At 44.0% G+C, this 23,078-nt stretch overlaps 1 protein-coding gene across 1 annotated transcript in view; it reads left to right on the forward strand.

Moving 5' to 3' along the window:
- Positions 1–23,078, forward strand: part of CD38 (CD38 molecule) — a 56,391-nt gene that overhangs the window by 19,818 nt on the left and 13,495 nt on the right. Inside the window, exons 3-4 of the mRNA XM_040237338.1 lie at positions 13,462–13,591; positions 16,110–16,242. Of these exons, the coding sequence (XP_040093272.1) occupies positions 13,462–13,591; positions 16,110–16,242 (263 nt within the window). The remainder of the gene's footprint in view (positions 1–13,461; positions 13,592–16,109; positions 16,243–23,078) is intronic.

A 23,078-nucleotide genomic window follows, 5' to 3' on the forward strand; every position in this document is an offset into this window, starting at 1 on the left:
TGGTGTTTGCAAGGGAGTCATATATTTTTTAATTAATTATTACAATAAGTCAAAAGAATGTCTCAAGGTAGTAAAACATTTTACTAGACCCACTCCCATAATTTACATTTTAAGATAACAGGATTAGCCAGAATGTTTTCAGGAAGGAGAAACTGTCCTCAAGCAGGATACCTTGTTGTTATATAATCCTTAGGACAGAGTTTAAAATTTGTTGTGTAATCATCAGTTCCAGGCTTAAAGAAAAAGTGTTTTATGTGACTAAGACTAAGGAATGTAAAGGGAAAAAAGTTTGTCCTTTCCTCCTCCTTGAGAATTCCAGACCCCTATCTCCTCCTTGGGAACCCTGGACTTCTTATCAACCTGCCTAGGAATTGCCTCTCTCAGTAGGAGATCATGGTTTTGTTTTTTTTTTTTAATATCACCAGTAAATACCTGCTCTGAAACTGGGAGGGATGATGAGAAGGTTGTTTTTAAAGACAAAAAAGAAAGTGAAACCTGAGGTCAGCAGCTTGAATAAGTGCTGCGTGAGAACGACATTCCTTTTCCTCGCAGTGACTTTTCTTCTAATTTTAAAAATAAAACATGCCCTTTTTAGAACACTTGGAAAAAATTTTTTCTTAATGTAGAGACTACAAAATCACTTAACCCCCAAGTGAAGTGAAGTGAAGTTGCTCAGTCGTGTTCGACTCTATGACCCCATGGACTATAGCCCCCCAGGCTCCTTCATCCATGGAATTTTCCCAAGCAAGAGTACTGGAGTGGGTTGCCATTTTCTTCTCCAGGGGATCTTCCTGACCCAGGGATCGAACCCAGGTCTCCTGCATTGTAGGCTTTACCGTCTGAGCCACCAGGGAAGCCCCAAAGTGGAATTCTAAATACTAGTGGGGCATACCACAAAAATTAAGGTGATTCACAAAAGTAAGCTGTATACTTGCTTAATTGGGTGGCTTCAGCTAAGTAGTTTTATAGATATAACTCAAATTTCCCCCATAATATGACATTGAAAAAATTGCTAATCTACATTCTCCACTTCCTACCTGAATGCATCTATATAGCAGAAAGCTATCTACCTCTTTAGTCTCTGGATGTTTTGAAGCAGTTAGTAAAGCTTGATTTGAAGTGATGTTAACAATTCCGCACATGCTTTCACTTAGCCATGATCCATATTCGCCTTGCCATGGTTAAGATGTTTCTTTTCTCTTATTGTGACTATCAAGCAAACATTATAAAGTGGTTTCTGTCTTTGGCACCCACAGTTTAAATATTGTAAAATGCATAATAAAATTTCTTTCTTCAATATCTTGGTTTCTCAGAGTAAACTTCTGTTTATGAATTAACTTGTCTAGAGCAGTAATCGGAGAAGGCAATGGCACCCCACTCCAGTACTCTTGCCTGGAAAATCCCATGGACGGAGGAGCCTGGTAGGCTGCAGTCCATGGGGTCGCAAAGAGTTGGACAGGACTGAGCGACTCCACTTTCACTTTTCACTTTCATGCATTGGAGAAGGAAATGGCAACCCACTCCAGTGTTCTTGCCTGGAGAATCCCAGGGATGGGGGAGCCTGGTGGGCTGCCGTCTATGGGGTCACACAGAGTCAGACACGACTGAAGCGACTTAGCAGCAGCAGCAGCAGCAGCAGCAGCAGTAGCAGAGCAGTAACAAAATCTCCTTGGCGATTCTTTAAGAGTAAAGAAAGATGGAAAACATACAGTTTTGTATGGAAACTGGGAGAGATTTAAAACTCCAGAGGAATGTGTTAGACTGAGATCAAAGGTCACTGTTTATATTTGGGGGATCTGATTTCATGTTTAAATACTTATTGGTAAAAATTTTAAAAGCCTTGCATTTTTTTTTTCTTGTCTAGTATAACTTCTTTGTTCCCACTCATATTTCTTTTTGTACAGCTCTTTGGAACTCCTTTCTGTCTGCTAAATTGGGTGCTGTTCCATTCAGAAATTGTTGATCTTTAAAATAAAAAATAATTTTAAAGGTTCAGAAACCAAGATTATGAACATATCCGTTTGTGCTGAATGTTGTTTGTACGTTTTGTATTTGACAGGTCTAGTTTTCTTCATCCTTTTCCTTGTTCAATATTCCTCAGTTCATATATCCTCTCAAGTCTTTTGTTTTAAACATGTTAAATCATGACAACGTTAAACACACTGAAATATCTATGGAACAAATATCCATTTACTCATCATGCAGAATTAACTGACAATAAAATGTTTGTCATATTTCCTTCATATCTTTTCCCCCTAGTTTTCAAAGAAACATGTTAGAGATAAAAATCAAAGTACATCTTCCTTCAATTTTCTTCTTTCTCAGATGCAAGCAATACTTGATTCACCTGTATCTTTCTAGAAATATTTTCTGAATATATGAGCACATATGCATATATTCTTTTTTCTGCAGACAGTCTTTCATCTGTATCTCACTTTTTTTTTCACTTAATAGTGTATCTTGATTATCAATGTAGTTCTGTCTCATTCTATAATAGCGTTCCACTTTATAGATTTACCAAATTCTAGACTTGTATTGATGGACATTTAGGTTGTTTTAAAACTTCCCTGGTGGCTCAGACGGTAAAGCATCTGCCTCCAATGTGGGAGACCCAATTTCAGTCCCTGGGTCGGGAAGATCTCCTGGAGAAGGAAATGGCAACCCACTCCAGTATTCTTGCCTGAAAAATCCCATGGATGGAGGAGCCTGGCGAGCTACAGTCCATGGGGTCGCAAAGAGTCAGACACAACTGAGCGACTTCACTTTAAACTTTTTAAACTTTTGCAATAGATTGCAAAGTATGCTGCAATAAAATCCTTGGGTTTGTAAGACAGAATCCTAGAAGTCAAAATATGTACCACTCTACATTTTGAAAACATGGATACCCTTCTCTTGATGAAGCAACCCTCTTCATGAGGCAATGAAACTTTATTTCCCCGTCTGTTAACTACACAGGATGTTTTCAAACTTTCTGATTTTTGTCAATCTGATAAGGGAAGATGCTACTGCCTTTGAATTCTAGTTTGTATTTGTTTTGCGTTTTTGCCCTGTAGAATGAACTTTGCTTTTTTCCACTTACTAATATGTTTTGGTGATTTCAATTACATTATTTTAGTGATTTATTCATGTTGCTATATGAGCACTAGCTCATTCATTTTAACTGCTGCATGGTAGCCTAGGGAATGACTATATCATACACTTATGAATAGATTTCCTTTTTCTAAAGGTATACATTTAATATATTTATTTAAAAATTTTTCTTTCTCTTTTAACTATCACAGATTGTCCTTGTACAATATTGAGAAGTGTAGAACAAAATACAGTTATTGGAGGAGAGTTGCTCTACAGAGCTTTGTGTTGGTCTCTGCCACAGATCAACCTGAGTCAGCCACAGGGACACACACGCCCTTCCTACCGAGCCTGCCTCACGCCTCCCTTCCCATCCCACCGCTCCAGGTTGTCACAGAGCCCTGGGTTGAGCGCTCTGTTTTACACAGCAAATTCTCCCTTATTCTGTTTTAGCTGACCTAAACCATGCCGAACCACACACATCTTCTTGTGCCTGTGTTTTTTCTCAGATGTTTAACTAGAGACAGGATTCGCTGTTTTCACCTATCCTGGGTGCATTAGTTTGCTAGAGCCACCGTAACAAACCGCCACAAACTGGGTGGCTTAAACAATGGGAATTTCTTGTTCCACAGTTCTAGAGGCCAGAGGTCTGAAGCCAAGGTGTCAGAAGGCTCGGCTCTTTCCGAGGACCACGAGGAAGCCTCTGTTCCGGGCTCCTCTCCAGTTTCTAGATGCCACAGGCATTCCTTGCCTAGCAGATGGCATTCTCCCTGTGTCTCCACATTTTCTTCCTTCTGTGTGTGTCTGTCTCTAGGTCCAAATTTTCCGCCCTTTCTGAGGACCCTGGTCATATTGGGTAAAGGATCACCCTTATTCTCATCTTAACTTGGTCATCTGCAAAGATCCTATTTCCAAATAAGGTCACCTTCTGAGGGACTGGCAGTTAAAACTTAAACATCTTTTAGGGCACACAATTTAGCTCATAACCATGGGTGTATCAGTGAAGATGCTTTTGGTGACAAGAAAAAGAATACTCAACTATAAGAAAGAGGTCTAAAACAAGAGGTTTTTAATAGACACACATAACAATATATACAGAAGTGGGTGGTCCTTGTGTAGGTTCAGCAGCTCACCCATTACTTGGGAGCTTCCATTCCTCCATCTCCCTACGGTGGCTTTCATCCTTGTGCTTCTTGTCACAAGACGGCTGCTGCAGTTCCAGGCATTATGTCCTTATATCATGATACCCAGGAACAGAGAGCAGGGGGATGGCAAGACTGCCTTCCCTGCAAGTCTCCTTATCAAGGAATAGCATCCTTCCCAGAGCCCTCCTTCAATTGCCTCTGTGCTTCCTCCTTGAACTTCATTAGCCAGAATTGGTGTACATGGCTCCCCAAACTGCAGAGGAGGCTTGCAAAGTGAGTATTTGATATTTGGAATCTCTATGATAGGAGACGTGCTTTGCCAGTAGGGAAGAAGAGTGAGGGTATCTATTCGGGTTGGAAAGCAAAGTTGTCTGCTATATCATATATGGCCAAACTGGCCTCCAAATTTGTGGTATCAATTTCCCTTCACAAAAACAGTGTGAATTTACTCGTTACCATGCATCCTTACCAGCACTTGGAAACTGTCAAAATGTTTTGCCCATCTTTTGTGGCTCTAATTTTTGTTCCCCTGATTACTAACACAACTGATCACTTTCTAATGTGTTTATGTCATTCTAGTTTTTTCTGTGAAATGCCTATTTTTATCTTTTGCCTGTTTTTTAGATTGAATTTTTTTCTTCATACTGATTGTATAAAGATTCTAAATTTTTATCAGTTATGTGGCTTGCAAATAACTTCTCCCTATCTGAGGTCTGACCTGACTTTATTTATCAGGTCCCTTGTGAAGTTTTTAATATACTCATATTATCTTTTATGGTTGTGCCTTTTTGCATCTTTAAAAAAATGTTTATTTTTTGGGGGGGCCACACTGCAGGGCATGTGGGATCTTAGTTCCCTGACCAGGGATTGAACCCATGCCCTCTGCATTGGAAGCTTGGAAATTTTAACCACTGGACCACCAGGGAAGTCCCTTGTATCTTATTTAAGAACTTATTTTCTACCAGAGGCCACAAAATGTCACATATAATAAAAAAAATTTTAAAACATTTGATTTTCATTAGTGTTTTATACTTTTGGAATATATTTTTGTGTGTGATATAGTGTAGGAGCCTAACTCATTTTTTTCCCTATAGTTGGATAGTCAGTTCTGTGAGTTCCATCTGTTAAATAATCTATTATTTATGAAGGGCTTTATAATGCCACTTTGGTTGCATATCAGGTTTATTAGTTTGTTTCTGGGCTCTAATATGTTTCATGACATTTTTATCTCTAAACCACTCCACGTTGTTTAAATTACTAATGGCTTGATATTGAGTAGGGTACCTCTACTTTCTGTTACTTTACATTTTTTTTTAAGTTTATGCAAACAGAATTACCTACTCCATATTTTTGTGTGGTGTCTTCCACGGCTATGGCATGATGTTTTTTAATTCATCCGTGTTGTACTAATAGTTCCTTCCCCATTATGGCTGAATTGTAGTCCCTTGTGTGTATATACCACAGTGTGTTTATCCATTCATCTGCTGACTTGTATTTGACTTGTATTCGCTTTTTGGATATTATGAGTAAAGTTTCTATGACTATTAGTATACAAGTTACTGTGTAGACATGTGGTTTCATTTTTCTTGGGTAAATTCTCAGAAATAAAATAGCTGAGCCATTGTGGTTCAGCTGCTTAAGAAGCTGCTACAATGTTTCACAAGGTAATGGAATAGCTTTATGTGTTCAGTCAGGGTATGAATATTCTTGCTAGCACTGTTATTGTCGGGCTTTTATGTGTTAGCCATTCTAATGGGCTTGCAGTGGTATTTGAATGGTGGTTTTAATTTGCATTTCCCTCATGACTAATGATATTGAACATCATCTCGTGGACTTATTGAAGTCTGTATTCAAGTCTTTTGCCAACCTTTAACAAATTAGGTTTTTGTTCTTACTATTGAGTTGTAGGTGCTTTATTTATACTGAATACAAGTCCATTATCAGTTCAGTTCAGTCGATCAGTCGTGTCTGACTGCTTGGAACTCCATGGACTGCAGCACACCAGGCCTCCCTGTCCATCACCAACTCCCAGAGTTTACTCAAACTCATGTCCACAGACCTTTTCATCTTCTTTAATGGAGTGTTTTAAGGACCAAAATTTTTTTTAAAAAAAACCTTTATAAGATCCAATTTGTTCATTTTCTTTTATACAACTTGTGCTTTAGGTCTTTGATCAATTTCTAGTTAATTTTGTGTATGGTGTGAAATGAGAGTCAATTTCTTTTTTCTGCATATGCAAACTTATTTGCATGGTATCATTTGGGCTTCCCAGGTGGCACTAGTGGTAAAGAATCTACCTGCCAAGCAGGAGACTCCGGTTCGATCCCTGCGTCAGGAAGATCCCCTGGAGGAGGGCATGGCTACCCCCTCCAGTATTCTTGCCTGGAGAATCTCCATGGACAGAGGAGCCTGGCAGGCTACAATCCATAGGGTTGCAAAGAGTCGACACAACTGTAGTATCATTTATGGAAAAACCTTTCCCTTGCCTTCTTTGGAAGGAATAATGCTAAAGCTGAAACTCCTGTACTGTGGCCACCTCATGCGAAGAGTTGACTCATTGGAAAAGACTCTGATGCTGGGAGGGATTGGGGGCAGGAGGAGAAGGGGTCGACCGAGGATGAGATGGCTGGATGGCATCACGGACTCGATGGACGTGAGTCTGAGTGAGCTCCGGGAGCTGGTAATGGACAGGGAGGCCTGGCATGCTGTGGTTCATGGGGTCGCAAAGAGTCGGACACGACTGAGCGACTGAACTGAACTGAACTGAACTGCCTTCTTTGACTCCCTTCCTGAAAGTCAGTTGACCATGTCTTAGTCAATTTCAGAGGTTATAACAGAATAGCATAGACTGGGTGGCTTATGGGCAACAGAAATTTATTTCTCACAGTCCTGGAGGCTGAACATCTAAGACCAAGATGTCAGCAGATTCAGTGTGTGCTGAGAACCCACTTCCTAGTTCAAAGAAGGCCCCTTCTTGCTGTATCCTCACAGGGATTAAGGAGGGAGTTCTCTGGGTCTCTTTTATGAGGATGTTAATTCCATTTATGACAGCTCTGCTCTCATAAGTTAATTACCCCAAATGCCCCACTGCCAAATACTATCGCTTTGGAAAACAGGTTTAACTTATGAATTTTGGGGGGACACAAACATTCAATCTATAGCATCAAGTATGTATGGGTTTCTTTCTGCTCTCTCTTCTACTTCTTTGATTTATATCAATTCTTTCATGGTTCCTACATTGTCTAGATCACTGAAGCTCTTTAGTAAATCTTGAAATCAAATAATGTAAGTCCTCTAGCTTTTTCTCTTTGATTGGTTTGGTTAGGTTGTATAATAAAGTTTAGACTCAACTTGTCAATATTTTTAACAAAGCATGCTGAATTTGTTACCATCTTAATATTGAGCCTTCCAACCCATAAATATGGTGTGTCTATTTCCTTGAAATGTTAATCACTCAGTTGTGTCTGACTCTTTGCAACCTCAAGGACTGTAGCCTGCCAGACTCCTCTGTCCATGGGATTCTCCAGGCAAGAATACTGGAGAGGGTAGACATTCCCTTCTCCAGGGAATCGTCCCTACCCAGGGAACCCAGGTCTTCTGCATTGCAGGAAGATTTCTTAGCCACCAGGGAAGCCCTTAGGCATTTGAAAATTTCTCATAGCAATGTTTTGTTTTCAGAGTATAAGTTGCATATATTTTGTTAAATTTGTTAATATTTCCAATTTTTGCATTCCTATAGTTTAATATACATGTATATATTCTACTTTGATATAATATGTAGTATATAGTTTTCATATAGTGCATAATATATAGCATTTAATATATAGTTTATAGCACAATAGAGGACGACAGGGGATGAGATGGTTGGATGGCATCACCAACTCGATGGATATGAGTTTGAGCAAACTCCAGGGTTGGTGATGGACAGGGAAGCCTGGTGTGCAGCAGTCCATGGGGTCACAGTCAGACATGACTGAACGACTGGACTGAACTGAACTGATACAATATATTACATATCCTGATCAATACCACCTCAACCCAAAGACTTCTCCATCCTAGTTCATGGCAACTCCAACCTTCCAGTGTCGCAGGCCCCAAACCCTGGAATTATTGACTCCTTAAATCACTGCAGATGGTGACTGCAGCCATGAAATTAAAAGATGCTTACTCCTTGGAAGGAAAGTTATGACTAACCTAGATAGCATATTGAAAAGCAGAGACATTACTTTGCCAACAAAGGTCTGTCTAGTCAAGGCTATGGTTTTTTCTGTGGTCATGTATGGATGTGAGAGTTGGACTGTGAAGAAAGCTGAGCACCAAAGAACTGACGCTTTTGAACTGTGGTGTTGGAGAAGACTCTTGAGAGTCCCTTGAACTGCAAAGAGATGCAAGCAGTCCATTCTAAAGGAGATCAGTCTTGGATGTTCATTGGGAGGACTGATGCTAAAGCTGAAACTCCAGTACTTTGGCTACCTCATGCAAAGAGTTGACTCATTGGAAAAGACTCTGATGCTGGGAGGGATTGGGGGCAGGAGGAGAAGGGGTCGACCGAGGATGAGATGGCTGGATGGCATCACTGACTCGATGGACGTGAGTTTGAGTGAACTCCGGGAGTTGGTGATGGACAGGGAGGCCTGGCGTGCTGCGATTCATGGGATTGCAAAGAGTCAGACACGATTGAGCGACTAAACTGAACTGAACTATTTCTCTAACACTACTTATCCTATCTGTTAGGAAATCTGTAATGAATCAAGAATTTATCACGTCTGCTGCCATCCTGGTGCAAATCACCATCAGCACTTGTCTGGATTACTGGTCTGGGAGAGCAGCTCAACCCAGAAAGTTGCTAACTTCTCTCTGCCTCTTCTGATTTTCAGACTATATTTAACAAAGCAGTCAGAGAAATGTGGTGAAGGCTAAGTAATGTCACACGCCTCCTCCCCTGCTCAGCATGCAGTATGCCTCCTCAGTTCATGAGTAGAAGGTCGCTGAGCTCGGCCCAGTGGGATCGCCTTTCTGACCTCACTTCCGTCCACTGTCCACCTTGCTTGCTGCTCCAGCCACACTGGCTTCTCTGCTGTTTTGGGAACAACCAGGCACCAGGGCTGTTGTGAGCACTGTCCCTTCTGCCCAGAGTGTGGTGGGTGTCTGTGCGACTAACTTCCTTGCTTCCTTTGTGCCTTTGCTCAAATGTTATGTACTGTCCTTCCTGTTTAACACCCAACACAGACACTTCGTCCCCATGACTTCTGACTCTCTTCTCCTGTTCTATTTTCCCTTTTCCCCCCATAGAATTTATAAATTGCTGCTGCTGCTAAGTCGCTTCAGTCATGTCCGACTCTGTGCAACCCCATAGACGGAAGCCCACCAGGCTCCCCCGTCCCTGGGATTCTCCAGGCAAGAATACTGGAGTGGGTTGCCATTTCTTTCTTCAGTGCATGAAAGGAAAAAGTGAAAGTGAAGTCACTCAGTCGCGTCAGACTCCTTGCGACCCCGTGGACTGCAGCCTACCAGGCTCCTCCATCCGTGGGATTTTCCAGGCAAGAGTACTGGAGTGGGGTGCCATCGCCTTCTCCTAGGATACTCATTATCTTTATTGTCTACTCTCAGTCTTGCCCTGATAGGATGGAATTCACCCAGGACAGAGGGTCTTGTCTATTTTGTTCACTGGTGTATCTTATTTGTTCATAAATGTGCCTGGAACATAGGAGATGCTTAATAAATATTTGCCAGGTGAATGAATGAGCGATTTCTGAGCTTTCCTAAGCCTGAAGAGCCTTCTGATTTTGAGACTCTGCTGAGAAAACCCTCACCACCTCAGTGAATGCCGTCAGTCTTTCTCCTCCCAGTAGCTGGCGGTCTTCGCCTTCAACGCAGGCTTCCAGGAGCCTCCAATTTGAGAATCCACTGACTCCTGCATTGCAGGCCGGTTCTTCACCATCTGGGCCACCGGATCCTAATTTCTGTTAGGACTCAGCTTTGTTCTGGGGATAAGTTCTTATTGTTGTTCAGTCACTCAGTCGTGTCCGACTCTTTGCGACCCCATGGACTGCAGCGTGCCAGGCTTCCCTGTCCATCACCAACTCCCGGAGCTTGCTCAAGCTCATGTCCGTTGAGTCAGTGATGCCGTTCAACCATCTCATCCTCAGTCGTCCCCTTCTCCTCCTGCTCTCAGTCTTTCCCAGCATCAGGGTCTTTTCCAATGAATCGTCTCTCCTTATCAGGTGGCGAAAGTATTGGAACTTCAGCTTCAGTCCTTCCAATGAATATTCGAGGTTGAGTTCCTTTAGGATTGACTGGGGATCAGTAGGGACGTGATTTTAAATTTCCTGAAGGGGGCAGCATTGTTTAGCAGAAAGAGAGAAGTTTGGCGGTAAGGCACCTGTCCTGCCTGCTGACTGTTGTTTGGCTTTGGGCAGGTTGCTAAGCTCTGAGGCTAGGTAGCTGCAAAGGAGGGAAGAGGGTAATCCCCCCCCCCTCCCCCCCCCCCCCACACACAAGGAGAGCTGGTGTAAGGGTTAAATCGGATGCGTCCACGATGAGCAGTGGTGCGCGCTGCGGTGTTCACACCCTCTGCTCGCTCCTTCTACCACTCCCCTGCCTCTGGGCACTGCAGACACCTGCATGAGTGGGCCAGAGGTAGGAAGAAGGGGCAAGCGGTGAACAGGAGGGAATACTCATGGCGGGAGGGAAGCTGGTGGGGGTCTGTGGGAAGGAGCTGAGTGATAGGAAGGAGGAGGACATCCCAGTGACCTTGAATCCTGACCTTGGTGCCCAGCCTGCATGCATCGAGACTCTAGGTCAGCAATTAAGGAAGCAAACAGCAAGCTGCTATCAGCCTGGGAGCCCAGCTCAACCCAGAAAGTTGCTTATGACAAATCACTTTTTTCAGAAGCTGCTCCTGGAGCTTGTCAGGCATGAACACTGATGAAGCAGGCTGATTTTTCACAGTCTTCCCTGGTGGCTCAGATGGTAAAGAATCTGCCTGCAGTGCAGGAGATGTGGGTTCAATCCCTGGGTTGGGAAGATCTGATGAAGGGAATGGCTACCCCCTCCAGTATTCTTGCCTGGAGAATCCCATGGACAGAGGAGCCTGGTGGGCTATACAGTTCACGGGGTTGCAAAGAGTTGGACACAAATTAGTGACTGAACAACAAAAAAAGGACAGTTCAGATTGCTGGTTACCGTCAATGCCTGCCCACCTACCCCTACACAAGAGCACCTGTGGTTGAACAAAGTGGGTTTATTGCTCTTTGCAGAACAACTGGACGCTTGCCCTAGGGACACACCGGGGCAGGAGAGGATACACAGGGGCAGGAGAGGGCTCCATCAAAGGATGCTGTGTGCTAGTAGCTTAGTCCTGTCCGATGACTAAGGCAAGAACACTGGAGTGGGTTGCCATTTCCCTCTCCAAAAGGAACTATAGAAAGAAAAAGTGAAGTTGCTCAGTCCTGTCCGACTCTTTGAGACCCCATGGACTGTAGCCTACCAGGCTCCTCTGTCCATGGAATTTTCCAGGCAAGAGTACTGGAGTGGGTTGCCATTTCCTTCTCCATCTAAGAATGTTAGAAGGAACTTAAAGGATTTGGACTTGTTTTATGAGATTTCAGCCAACTTTCAAGGAGGCTGGTTTTCCCTGGATGCTGCCAGGAGGCAAAGGGTTTGGGGTTAATCCTTCATGTGCTAAGTCTCTTCAGTTGTGTTCCACTCTTGCAGCCTCAGGGACTGTTGCCCGTCAGGCTCCTCTGTCCATGAGATTTCCCATGAGGCAAGAATATTGGAGCGGGTTGCCATTTGCTTTGCCAGGGTATCTTCCCAACCCAGGGATCAGACCCGGATCTGTTACGTCTCCTGCATCGGCAGGTGGTTTCTTTCCCACTGAGCCACCAGGGAAGGCCATAGCGGCTGGGCCTCACTGATATTCCCCGATTCCTGGGCTCATTAGGAGGAATGAGCCACTCAACTTGGCCAGCCTGAGTCCAGAAGGCAGAAGAACCTTAGAATGACAGCTTGGCTAGTGCCCCGCAGGGACAAAGCAGGCTCAGAGGGAATAAAAAACTGGAGGCTCGTCCTCACTTCCCTGGGTCCAGCTGTCTGATCTGATATTATACTTGGGATGCCAAGTCCAAAGGCCAGAGTTTGTCCTGATGATGATAGCTGAGCTCTGCCAATGGAAACCCACTCCCTGCACCCCCCCTCCCCGAAGGGCTCGGGTTCACTTGCCACACAAACTCACAAGGGAAGGTCCAGCTCAGTCTCCTCCAGAAACCCCCATCTCCCCTCCATTTCTGCTGCCTTGCCTGCCTGCCTGCTCTCCACCAGGGGCTGTTTGGAGTGGGCCGTGGGGTTCGAGTTTCTATTTCAAAGACTTCTCTCCATCTTTGAGGCCATCACAGATTTTTTTCAGAATGATTTTTCAAAAAAAAAAAAATTCAGCAGAGGCCACCTCCCTGCTTCCACCTATCCACCATCTTCCTCTTGAAATTAGGTAAGATTCGGAACCATTTCCTTGGTCTAAAAGGCCCACGTGATCTCCTCTGTTACTTTTCTGACTTGACTTCTCCCCTCTGCTCCCCTTGTTCTTCACTCACTTCTTCAAAATCAGCAAGTTCTTTTCTGCCTCAGGGCCTTTGCAGTTGCAGGGCCCTCTGCCTGGACCGCACCCCTCCCAACATCTAGTCTTAGGGAGCTATCTCCTGACCAGCCTTCCTAAGGTGGTCATTGCACCAAAATTCCCCACTGATTCCCTACGCTCCTATCATCACCTGTACTCACGTTGTTAGCTTCTTTGCTTGTTTGTGTCCGATCTGTCTCTCTGACCAGAGAGGAACCTCACGAGGGCAGGGACCTTGTAGGGCGGGGAGGCTGATGCTCATCCCATAAGGATGCTGTGCACATGAGACGCAATGGTGTGGATGAACCGCTTGGCACAGAGTGACCTTCTCAGTGAGACTTCTTTGGCGTGTGTGTGTGTGCTCAATCGTGTCCAACCCTTTGTGGCCCCATGGACTGCAGCCCACCAGGCTTCTGCGTGCACAGGACTCTCCAGGCAGGAATACTGGAGTGGGTGCCATGCCCTCCTCCAGGGGCCCTTCCCTCCCCAGGGATGGAACCTGCGTCTCCTGCATCTCTTGCCTTCACAGGCAAATTCGTTACCACTAGCGCCACCTGGGAGGCCTTGTGCTCTAAACATATATTTGAAATCGAATTATTCATCTTTTACTTTGCTTCCTGTCTTATCTCACAGAAACAGAAACTGCCAAGAGATCAGGCAGGCATTCATGAGTGCATTCATTTCCAAGGATCCCTGCAAAGCGACGAAGGAAGACTACAAACCACTGATCGACCTGGCAGATTCCACTGTGCCTTGTGGCAAGGTAACTGGGGCCAAGTTATGGATTTAAAAACTGAGCATAAAAGCCAAAGGGAAGAGGTCATAATCAGGGTGAGGGAAGAGGAAAACTGGATATTAGGATGTAGGCTTGATGGGCGGGGTGGGAGCTTGTGGGCCTTTGGAAGACCAGGATGTCACAGGGATTCAGGACACCCCGGGGGACAGGAGATGAGAGAGAGGATTGGGGATGTACAAAGAGGAAAGGAAAGTTGGCCAAAAATCAGGCAAAACAAACCTAGCATAAATCCCAACCCAATCCAAACCAAAGTGATCCACCTGATAAAATTCAAAACTCTCCCTAACCTCTGGTGATAGTGATGATGGTAACAACAATGCCTTTTTGAATTTTCTGAGTGTCCTTTTTGCTTACAAAGGGCTCTCTGAATCTTATCCTGTTAAGTTTTCACTGTGAACCTGTGAAATAGGCAGGTTAGGCATCAGGATCTCCATTTCACCAGAAAGAAGACCGAGGCTTCCTGAGTTGGGGGACCAGTGATGATTGAATTTGGTGCTCTTGAAAGGGCCCAGCTGAAATGCACAGAGTTCAAGATTTAGACCCAGACGGGCCTGCATTTCAATACACTAATTATACTGGGAAAGGTCTCTAACAAAGCGCATCTTTTCTTTTTTAAAAGCTTGGTTTATCTTAATTTTAGGATAATTACTTTACAGTATTGTGATGGTCTGTGCCATACATCAATATGAATCGGCCATAGGTACAAATGTGTCCCCTCCATCATGAAACCCCCGCACCCATGGAGTGCGTCTTTTCTAAAATTGGCATTTAAGGTGAAAATTCAGTGTGCCCCAAATCATCTTCATGTAGCCCCGAAGCCTTAAAGCCACAAATTACAGCGTCTCCTCCCATTGTTAGAGTTGCGGTTACCATGGCGCTCTGGTTGGTACAACAAGCACGAGGCCCTTCACAGAGGAGCTGCTCGTACATTACCACCCAGGAGACACTGGCTGAATATGTGATGGGACCGCTGACAAGCGCTTGCCTTGTATTGTCTCATTTCGCCTCAGCATCTCAGGGATTCCTTACCGTTATTATCGATGGTGGCTAAGAGGCAAGAATCCACCCACCAGTGCAGGAGAGATAAGAGCCAGGGTCTCAGAGCAGGAGACTTAGGAGACCAAGGTCTGATCCCTGGGTTGGGAAGACCCTCTGGAGGAAGGCACGGCAATGCTCAGTCATGTCCAACTCTTTGTGACCCCATGGACTGTAGCCCACCAGGCTCCTCTGTCCATGGGATTCTTCAGGCAAGAGTACAGGAGTAGGCTGCCATTTCCTTCTCCAGGGGACCTTCCTGACCCAGGGATCAAACCCGGGTCTCCTGCATCACAGGTGCACTTGTTACCATCTGAGCCCCCAAGGAAGCCCCTAAGGCTGGCTGCCCACTCCAGTATTCCTGCCTGGAGAATCCCATGGACAGAGGAGCCTGGTGGGCTACAGCCCTCGGGGTCACAAAAAGGCAGATGCTACTGAAGCAACTAAGCACACACACACCATTTTCCGGATGGGGATCGCGAGGCTTAGAGATTCCTTAGTCGCCTGAGGTCGGAGAGCTAGTGGGCAGTGATGCTGGGTTTTATAAAGGCAGCGAGACTCCAGGGCCTGGCTGCAAAGTACACCCTCCACTGCCTCCTACTGAGAATAAACAGATCCATGGAACAGAAGATGGTTCTGAAATCTGACTTTACAAGGGACCTTTATAAGGGTCCCTGACAGAGCTCACTGTGTTTGTTCTTTTCCTCTGTTTGTAAGGGGAGACTTGAGGGGGAAAGTGGGAATTATAGAGCTCTTTAAGAACCAACGAGCAGTTCTCCCAGAAAATGGCATGTAGCAAAAATTGTTTTGCCAAGAACTTCAGAAATTTGGAACTTCTTAATGCCTTCCCCGATGTGTTTGGAGCTTTTACAAATTCTAAGATTAAAAAATTTTTTTGTTTATTTAACTTTGGCTGCACTTTTTAATTCATTTTATTTTTAATTTTTATTTATTTAATTCCGGGTCTTTGTTGCTGAGCTCAGGCTTTTCTCTAGTGCAGTGACTTTTCTCGTTGCAGAGCAGGGAGTCTGGGGGGGCACAGGCTTAGTTGTCCCTTGACATGTGGGATCTTCCTACATCGGGGATCAGACCTGTGTCCCCAGCGTTGGCAGGCAGTTTCTTAACCACTGGACCATCAGGGAAGTCCTATTATAAGATACCAATTAGTGGCTTTCAGGCTTTTTTCCTGCAGTCCAGAAAAATCACTTCCCTTTACATTGTGACCTAGAGAACACACACACACACACACACAGGCTCACGCACACACGCATACATGCGCACCCTCTCACTCACACACAGAAATTGATGATGCCTGCCGTCCTGACTCTTATACAGGTGATTTACGTGATGTTTCCCATGTTTTCTTTCATTAAAAAAAGATGCAGATTTGATGTTTTTATTCAACTTAGTAAGTTGATCTCAATAATAGATTGTCTTTATTCTTTCCTAGAGAGTCTTCTGGAGCAAAACGAAGGAGCTGGCTCGTGAATACGCGAAAAAGCGGGGCCTGGTGACCCTGGAGGACACGCTGCTGGGTTACCTTGCAGATGGCCTCAACTGGTGTGGAGAGCCAGGCTCTTCTGGTGAGCTCTGGGGCCGTGTGGGGCGGCCCCGGGGAAGCGCAGGGTGCAGAAGCCTGGGGCTCTGTGTGTGCTCCTCGGGCCGATGGAAAACAGCGTTCTGTAGGCCAGCTCATGTTTTCTAGAGAAAGAAATGTCTTCAGGATTTGGGACTGTCCAAGCTTCCTGATTCTCTCCTTCCTGAGGGAAGGTGTAGCCTGCTTTGAAATGGTGGTCTGCTTTCTCTAAGGGCGCCATTCAGGACCAAGGCTCTTCCTCGGGCAGGAGGAGCCTCCAAGGGAGCCAGGCAGAAGTCCTTGATTTGCAGAACAGCCCCCAGGGGCCACGTGCTGGGCTTCTCTGTCTCGGGCTGTGTGTGGCACTGCCAGAGATGAGAGGTTCCTTTATCTTCCTAGAAAGACAGAGAACACCTCCCTGCAGGAAGATATTTCTGCTGAGAAAGTCTGACTGCGCGTTGACTTCTTTTTCTCCTCATCTTTTTATTTATAATGTGGGTAGTTTTGCTTTATGTAGTTTTATTCTTTTACTTTATATATATTATTCTTAATATTATTTTATTGCTTTTTACTTCCCAAGAAAAAAAATAAAACTTATTGTGGTGGCTTCTTCAACACAGATGTCCACTGTTTCCAAATACAAAAAGGATGCACTCTTTTTATAAAAAAATGATTTTATTTATTTATTTACTTTTGGCTGTGCTGGGTCTTTGTTGCTGTGAGAGCTCTTTCTCTCATGTGGCACATGGGGGCTATGCTCTAGTTGCCGTGTGTGGGCCTCTCACTGCCATGTCTTTTGCTGTTGCGGTCACGGGCTCCAGGGTGCGTGGGCTTCTGTGGTTGGGGTCCATGGGCTTAGTTGCTCCTTGGCATGTGGGATCTTCTTGGATTAGGCATCGACCCGTGTCTCCTGCATTGGCAGGTGGATTCTTCACCACTGAGCCACCAGGGAAAAAGTCAGCTTAAAGCTCAGTTCAGTTCAGTTCAGTCGCTCAGTCATGTCCGACTCTTTGCGACCCCATGAATCGCAGCACGCCAGGCCTCCCTGTCCATCACTATCTCCCGGAGTTCACTCAGACTCATGTCCATCAAGTCCGTGATGCCATCCAGCCATCTCATCCTCGGTTGTCCCCTTCTCCTCCTGCCCCCAATCCCTCCCAGCGTCAGAGTCTTTTCCAATGAGTCAACTCTTCACATGAGGTGGCCAAAGTACTGGAGTTTCAGCTTTAGCATCATTCCTTCTAAAGAAATCCCAGGGTTGATCTCCTTCAGAATGGACTGGTTGGATCTCCTTGCAGTCCAAGGGACTCTCAAGAATCTTCTCCAATACCACAGTCCAAAAGCATCCATTCTTCGGCGCTCAGCCTTCTTCACAGTCCAACTCTCACATCCATACATGACCACAGGAAAAACCGTAGCCTTGACTAGACGGACCTTAGTCGGCAAAGTAATGTCTCTGCTTTTGAATATACTATCTAGGTTGGTCATAACTTTTCTTCCAAGGAGTAAGTGTTTTTTAATTTCATGGCTGCAGTCACCATCTGAAGTGATTTGGGAGCCCCCCAAAATAAAGTCTGACACTGTTTCCACTGTTTCCCTGTCTATTTCCCATGAAGTGATGGGACCGGATGCCATGATCTTCATTTTCTGAATGTTGAGCTTTAAGCCAACTTTTTCGCTCTCCTCTTTCACTTTCATCAGGATGCTTTCTAGCTCCTCTTCACTTTCTGCCATAAGGGTGGTGTCATCTGCATATCTGAGGTGATTGATATTTCTCCCGGCAATCTTGATTCCAGCGTTTCTCATGATGTACTCTGCATAGAAGTTAAATAAGCAGGGTGACAATATACAGCCTTGACAGACTCCTTTTCCTATTTGGAAGCAGTCTGTTGTTCCATGTCCAGTTCTAACTGTTGCTTCCTGACCTGCATACAGATTTCTCAAGAGGCAGGTTAGGTGGTCTGGTATTCCCATTTCTTTCAGAATTTTCCACAGTTTATTGTGATCCACACAGTCAAAGGCTTTGGAATAGTCAATAAAGCAGAAATAGATGTTTTTCTGGAAGTCTCTTGCTTTTTCGATGATCCAGCAGATGTTGGCAGTTTGATGTCTGGTTCCTCTGCCTTTTCTAAAACCAGCTTGAACATCAGGGAGTTCACGATTCACGTATTGCTGAAGCAACATTCAGAAAACTAAGATCATGGCACCTGGTCCCATCACTTCAAGGTAAATAGATGAGGAAAGAGTGGAAACAGTGACAGACTTTATTTTTGTGGTGGTGGGGGGGGCTCCAAAATCACTGCAGATGGTAACTGCAGCCATGAGATTAAAAGACGCTTACTCCTTGGAAGAAAAGTTATGACCAACCCAGATAGCATATTAAAAAGCAGAGACATTATTTTGCCAACAAATGTCCTTCTAGAAAAAGCTATGGTTTTTCCAGTAGTCGTGTATGGATGTGAGAGTTGGACTATAAAAAAAGCTGAACGCTGAAGAATTGATGCTTTTGAATTGTGATTTTTGGAGAAGACTCTTGAGAGTCCCTTGGACTGCAAGAAGATCCATCCAGTCCATCCTAAAGGAAAGCAGTCCTCAATATTCATTGGAAGGACTGATGCTAAAGCTGAAATTCCAATACTTTGGCCACCTGATGAGGAGAACTGACTCATTTGAAAAGACCCTGATCTGGGAATGATTGAAGGTGAGAGAAGGGGAAAACTACCAGGGTCCAGCCCCAGTTGGATCCAGGGTATCCAAAGTGGGGACGGAGTCAGTGATTAAAGAGAGATTAATTAGAGATTTAAAGAGAGATTAGAGAAGAATAATGTAGTGAAAAAATAGAGGAGAAAAGAGGCTGTATTCCTTGGTTTACATAGAAAGCCAATAAAGCCCCGAGACAAGGGACTTGCACCATCTACGTTGGCCGCAGGCACCTGCTTGAATAGCGGAGGGTACCCCACCTTGGGCTCCCTCTCACATGGGTCTTAGAAGCCCTGGCCAATAAGTAGACACGGCAAGCCTCTATGCTCCAGATGGGAATTTAGCCTGAAAAGGGAGAATAAGAAAAGAACGACATGGGGGAGCCAAGCATCAGTTCAAGACCCACAACTTTATTTTCAAAGGCAGCTTATATACCCTAAGTTGTACATGGAGAAATAATGGAATATGCAGAGTTATGCAGGGGCAGGAGTCCTGACCTTATTGAGACCAGGCTTTCTTTTTGCATACCTTCCTGTATACAAAAGGTCTCAGGTGATTTACATTATCTTCTGGCCAAGAGGCCTGTTAACATTTTTATGGCTCTTTTCCTAGATAAATGTCTGTCAATCAGAAAACTCATTTTCACTTGAAGTGTTTTTTCTTTACTCTGCATCACCCTCAAAGTACTAAATAAAGTTACATCCCTGTAGAACAAAGGTGCAGTGGTTTATAACAAAGAACGTACTTAAAGATCTAATGTTGCTAATGCCAGGGCTACCACCTGTTTTTTCTACATACCAACTATATCAACAAATAAAAGTTATGAAAGCTTGGCAGCAAGTATTGGCTCAACAATGAAACCCTTAATCAGTTCTATTCTAATGATTTTGACTCCTCGGAAGGCCCTACATTCCTAGGATGTTTAAGCTTCCTGTGCCTCTTGTGGTCGGGAGGCTGTAAATAATCACATGCGTAGCTGTAAGAGTCTGGATAAACCTGTCAGGCAGGCTAGAAAGCCATCAGAGGGGGTTTTGGATTGAAACACTCTTATTATGCCCAGGAGACTTATTATCTAAAAGCTCTAAATTAACTTTTTCCAGAAAAAGGTGGTGGGGGGACAGCCCCCTGTTAATGGCAGAGGAGCTGGTGAAAGGCATAATATAGTAAGGCACACAGGTTCTGGTTTTGGGGTAGATGCTTGAGTAGGTCCAGGGACGTTCCCTCGAGATCTGACTCGCCTTTGCCTGTCCGGTCTCTTCCTCATGACCTTTGCCATGGGCAGGATTCCTCGTGCTGGCTCGCGGCAGAAGCAGAGGATGAGATGGTTGGATGGCATCACTGACTCAATGGGCATGAGTTTGAGTAAGCTACAGGAGTTGGTGATGGACAGGAAGGCCTGGCGTGCTGCAAAGGATCTGTATTCTTAACCACGTGACATCCTGCCTGTTTTCTGTCACCTATCTATTTTTCTAAGCTTCTGTTTTTCTTTTAATACTGTTTATATTCTGTGTTTTGTCTACAGAAAGGCAGGAAAGTCTGTCAACCCTGTCCCATTTGGCTACTGGGTTGCCTGTTTTGCTTAGGTTTTCCTTAGGCAAGATTGAAGTCTTCTATATGTTCATCTAGTGTGTTTATTTTGTAATTTTCAATTCATTTTTAATCTAGACTTTCCACCCAGAAATATGACATATAAATATGTGTCTCCATTTTTTTTTTTTCTTTTTGGCTAACTTCCAGTTTTCGCCATATTTCTTGCTTTCCTTTTAAAATTTCCTTTATTATAAGTTGGGCTTCCCAGCAGCACTAGTGGTAAAGAGTGCACCTGCCTTAGCTTTTGATGGTCATTCATTTAATCCTTTTAGCTTTTAAATGTGCTTCCTTAAAACTTTTTAGTTTTTTTTTTTTTTTTCAATTTACCACTTCAATTCTTTCTTAAAGTTAAAGGTATATAAACATCCACTTCTCATCTGTTTACCATTTAGAGTTCTTTATTATTGCTTTCTTTTCAATTAAATCCCGTATAGGTCATTCTGTCAGCTTCCTTCTTTTTTGGCCTCAGGTTTTACTGATTTTAACCTCTTCCTCTTATTTTGTTTGCTGTCTTTCCATTCCTAAATTTATGTTTTAATTGTTCTACAGTCTGGCTTAAATGCTTTTTCCTTATTTATTGCTACATTAATTTTGCCTTGTTGGTTTACTTTATTATGAAAATGGTAGACTGCAGTCCATGGGGTCTTGAAGAGTCAGACACGACTGAGCGACTTCACTTTCACTTTTCACTTTCATGAATTGGAGAAGGAAATGGCAACATTCTTGCCTGGAGAATCCCAGGGACGGGGGAACCTGGTGGGCTGCCGTCTATGGGGTCGCACAGAGTCGGACACGACTGAAGCAACTTAGCAGCAGCAGTTTCCATTGTAACCTTCTAATTCCGTTTTTTAAAAAACTTTTTATTCTGCTTTTTATGTACTTGATTTCTCTTTATTGTAAAATTTCTCTCCTTTTCTTTTTATCTAATGAGCAGGTGGCAGGAGGAGATATCCTTGTGGGCAGGAAGTAGGTGACAAACTCAGAAACTTCTCTCTGATGTGGTTGTGAAGATAAAAAAGCTTCTTTATGTTCATGAAACCCTATGAACAGGGGCACCATTGCAGCACCTTACAAAACGTATGTTCACTTCATTATCATCAACATTTTTGCCTCTATTGGAGATGATTCAAATTTATCTTTCGACTCCACAGTATTTATTTACATCGGTACATGGAAAAGGTTTTGTTCTAATTTGTGTTATTTTGTTTTTAATGCATTTAATTATTATGGAAACCTGCAGGATTACTCCCTCATCCCTGGAAGGTTTCTGATCTAGAGCTTTATTTTCCATCATTGGCAGTCAAGCCCACATCTGTAGTTATGTTAGTTTCCTGAGGCTGCCATAATGAAGAACCACATTTTTGCTGTTGTTCAGTCACTAGGTCATGTCCAGCTCTTTGTGACCCCAGGGACTGAAGCACACCAGGCTCCTCTGTCCTCTACTATCTCCCAGAGTTTGCTCAAAGTCATGTTCATTGAGCATGTCTGGTGATGCGTTCCAACCGTCTCATCCTCTGCTGCTCCCTTCTCCTCCTGCCTCCAATCTTTCTAGCATCTGGGTCTTTCCTGATGAGTCAGTTCTTCATGTCAGGTGGCCAAATTATTTCAGCTTCAGCACCAGTCCTTCCAATGAATATTCAGGAATGATTTCCTTTAGGATTGACTGGGTTCGATCTCCCTTCAGTCCAAGGGATTCTCAAGAGTCTTCTCCAGCACCACAATTCAAAAGCATCAATTCTTCAGCGTTCATCTTTCTTTATAGTCCAACTCTTACATCCATACATGACTACTGGAAAATACCATAGCTTTGACTAAATAGACCTTTGTCAGCAAAGTAGTGTCTCTGCTTTTTAATATACTGTCTAGGTTTGTCATAGTTTTCCTTCCAAGGAGCTAGAGTCTATTAATTTTATCCTTGCATTTGCTCTCTGCAGTGATTTAGGAGCCCAAGAAAATAAAGTCTGTCACTGTTTCCACTTTCCCCCCTTCTATTTGCCATGAAGTGATGGGACCAGATGCCATGATCTTAGTTTTCTGAAAGTTGAGATTCATGCCAGCTTTTTCACTCTCCTCTTTCACCCTCATCTAGAGGCTCTTTAGTTCCTCTTCACTTTCTGCCATGAGAGTGGTATCATCTGCATGTCTAAGGTTGTTGATATTTCTCCTGGCAGGTGGCTCAGTGATAAAGAACCTGCCTGCTAGTGCAGGAGATGCAAATTTGATCCCTGGGTAGGGAAGATCCCCTGGAGGAGGGCATGGCAACCCACTCCAGTATTATTGCTGAGAAAATCCCATGGACAGAGGGGCCTGGCAGGCTGCATTCCACAGAGTCACAAAGTCTGACACATCTGAGCAACTGAGCGTGCACACACACAAACACATACACACAATCTCGATTCCAGCTTGATTCATACAGTGTTTCTTATGATGCACTCTGCATATAAATTAAATGAGCAGGGTGAAAATATACAGTCCTATCATACTCCTTCCCCAGTTTGGAACCAGTCCATTGTTCCATGTCCGGTTCTAACTGCTGCTTTTGACCTGCATACA

Source organism: Oryx dammah, unplaced genomic scaffold (assembly GCF_014754425.2).
Source record: "Oryx dammah isolate SB20612 unplaced genomic scaffold, SCBI_Odam_1.1 HiC_scaffold_3, whole genome shotgun sequence".
In the NCBI taxonomy this organism is placed as follows: Eukaryota; Metazoa; Chordata; class Mammalia; order Artiodactyla; family Bovidae; genus Oryx; species Oryx dammah.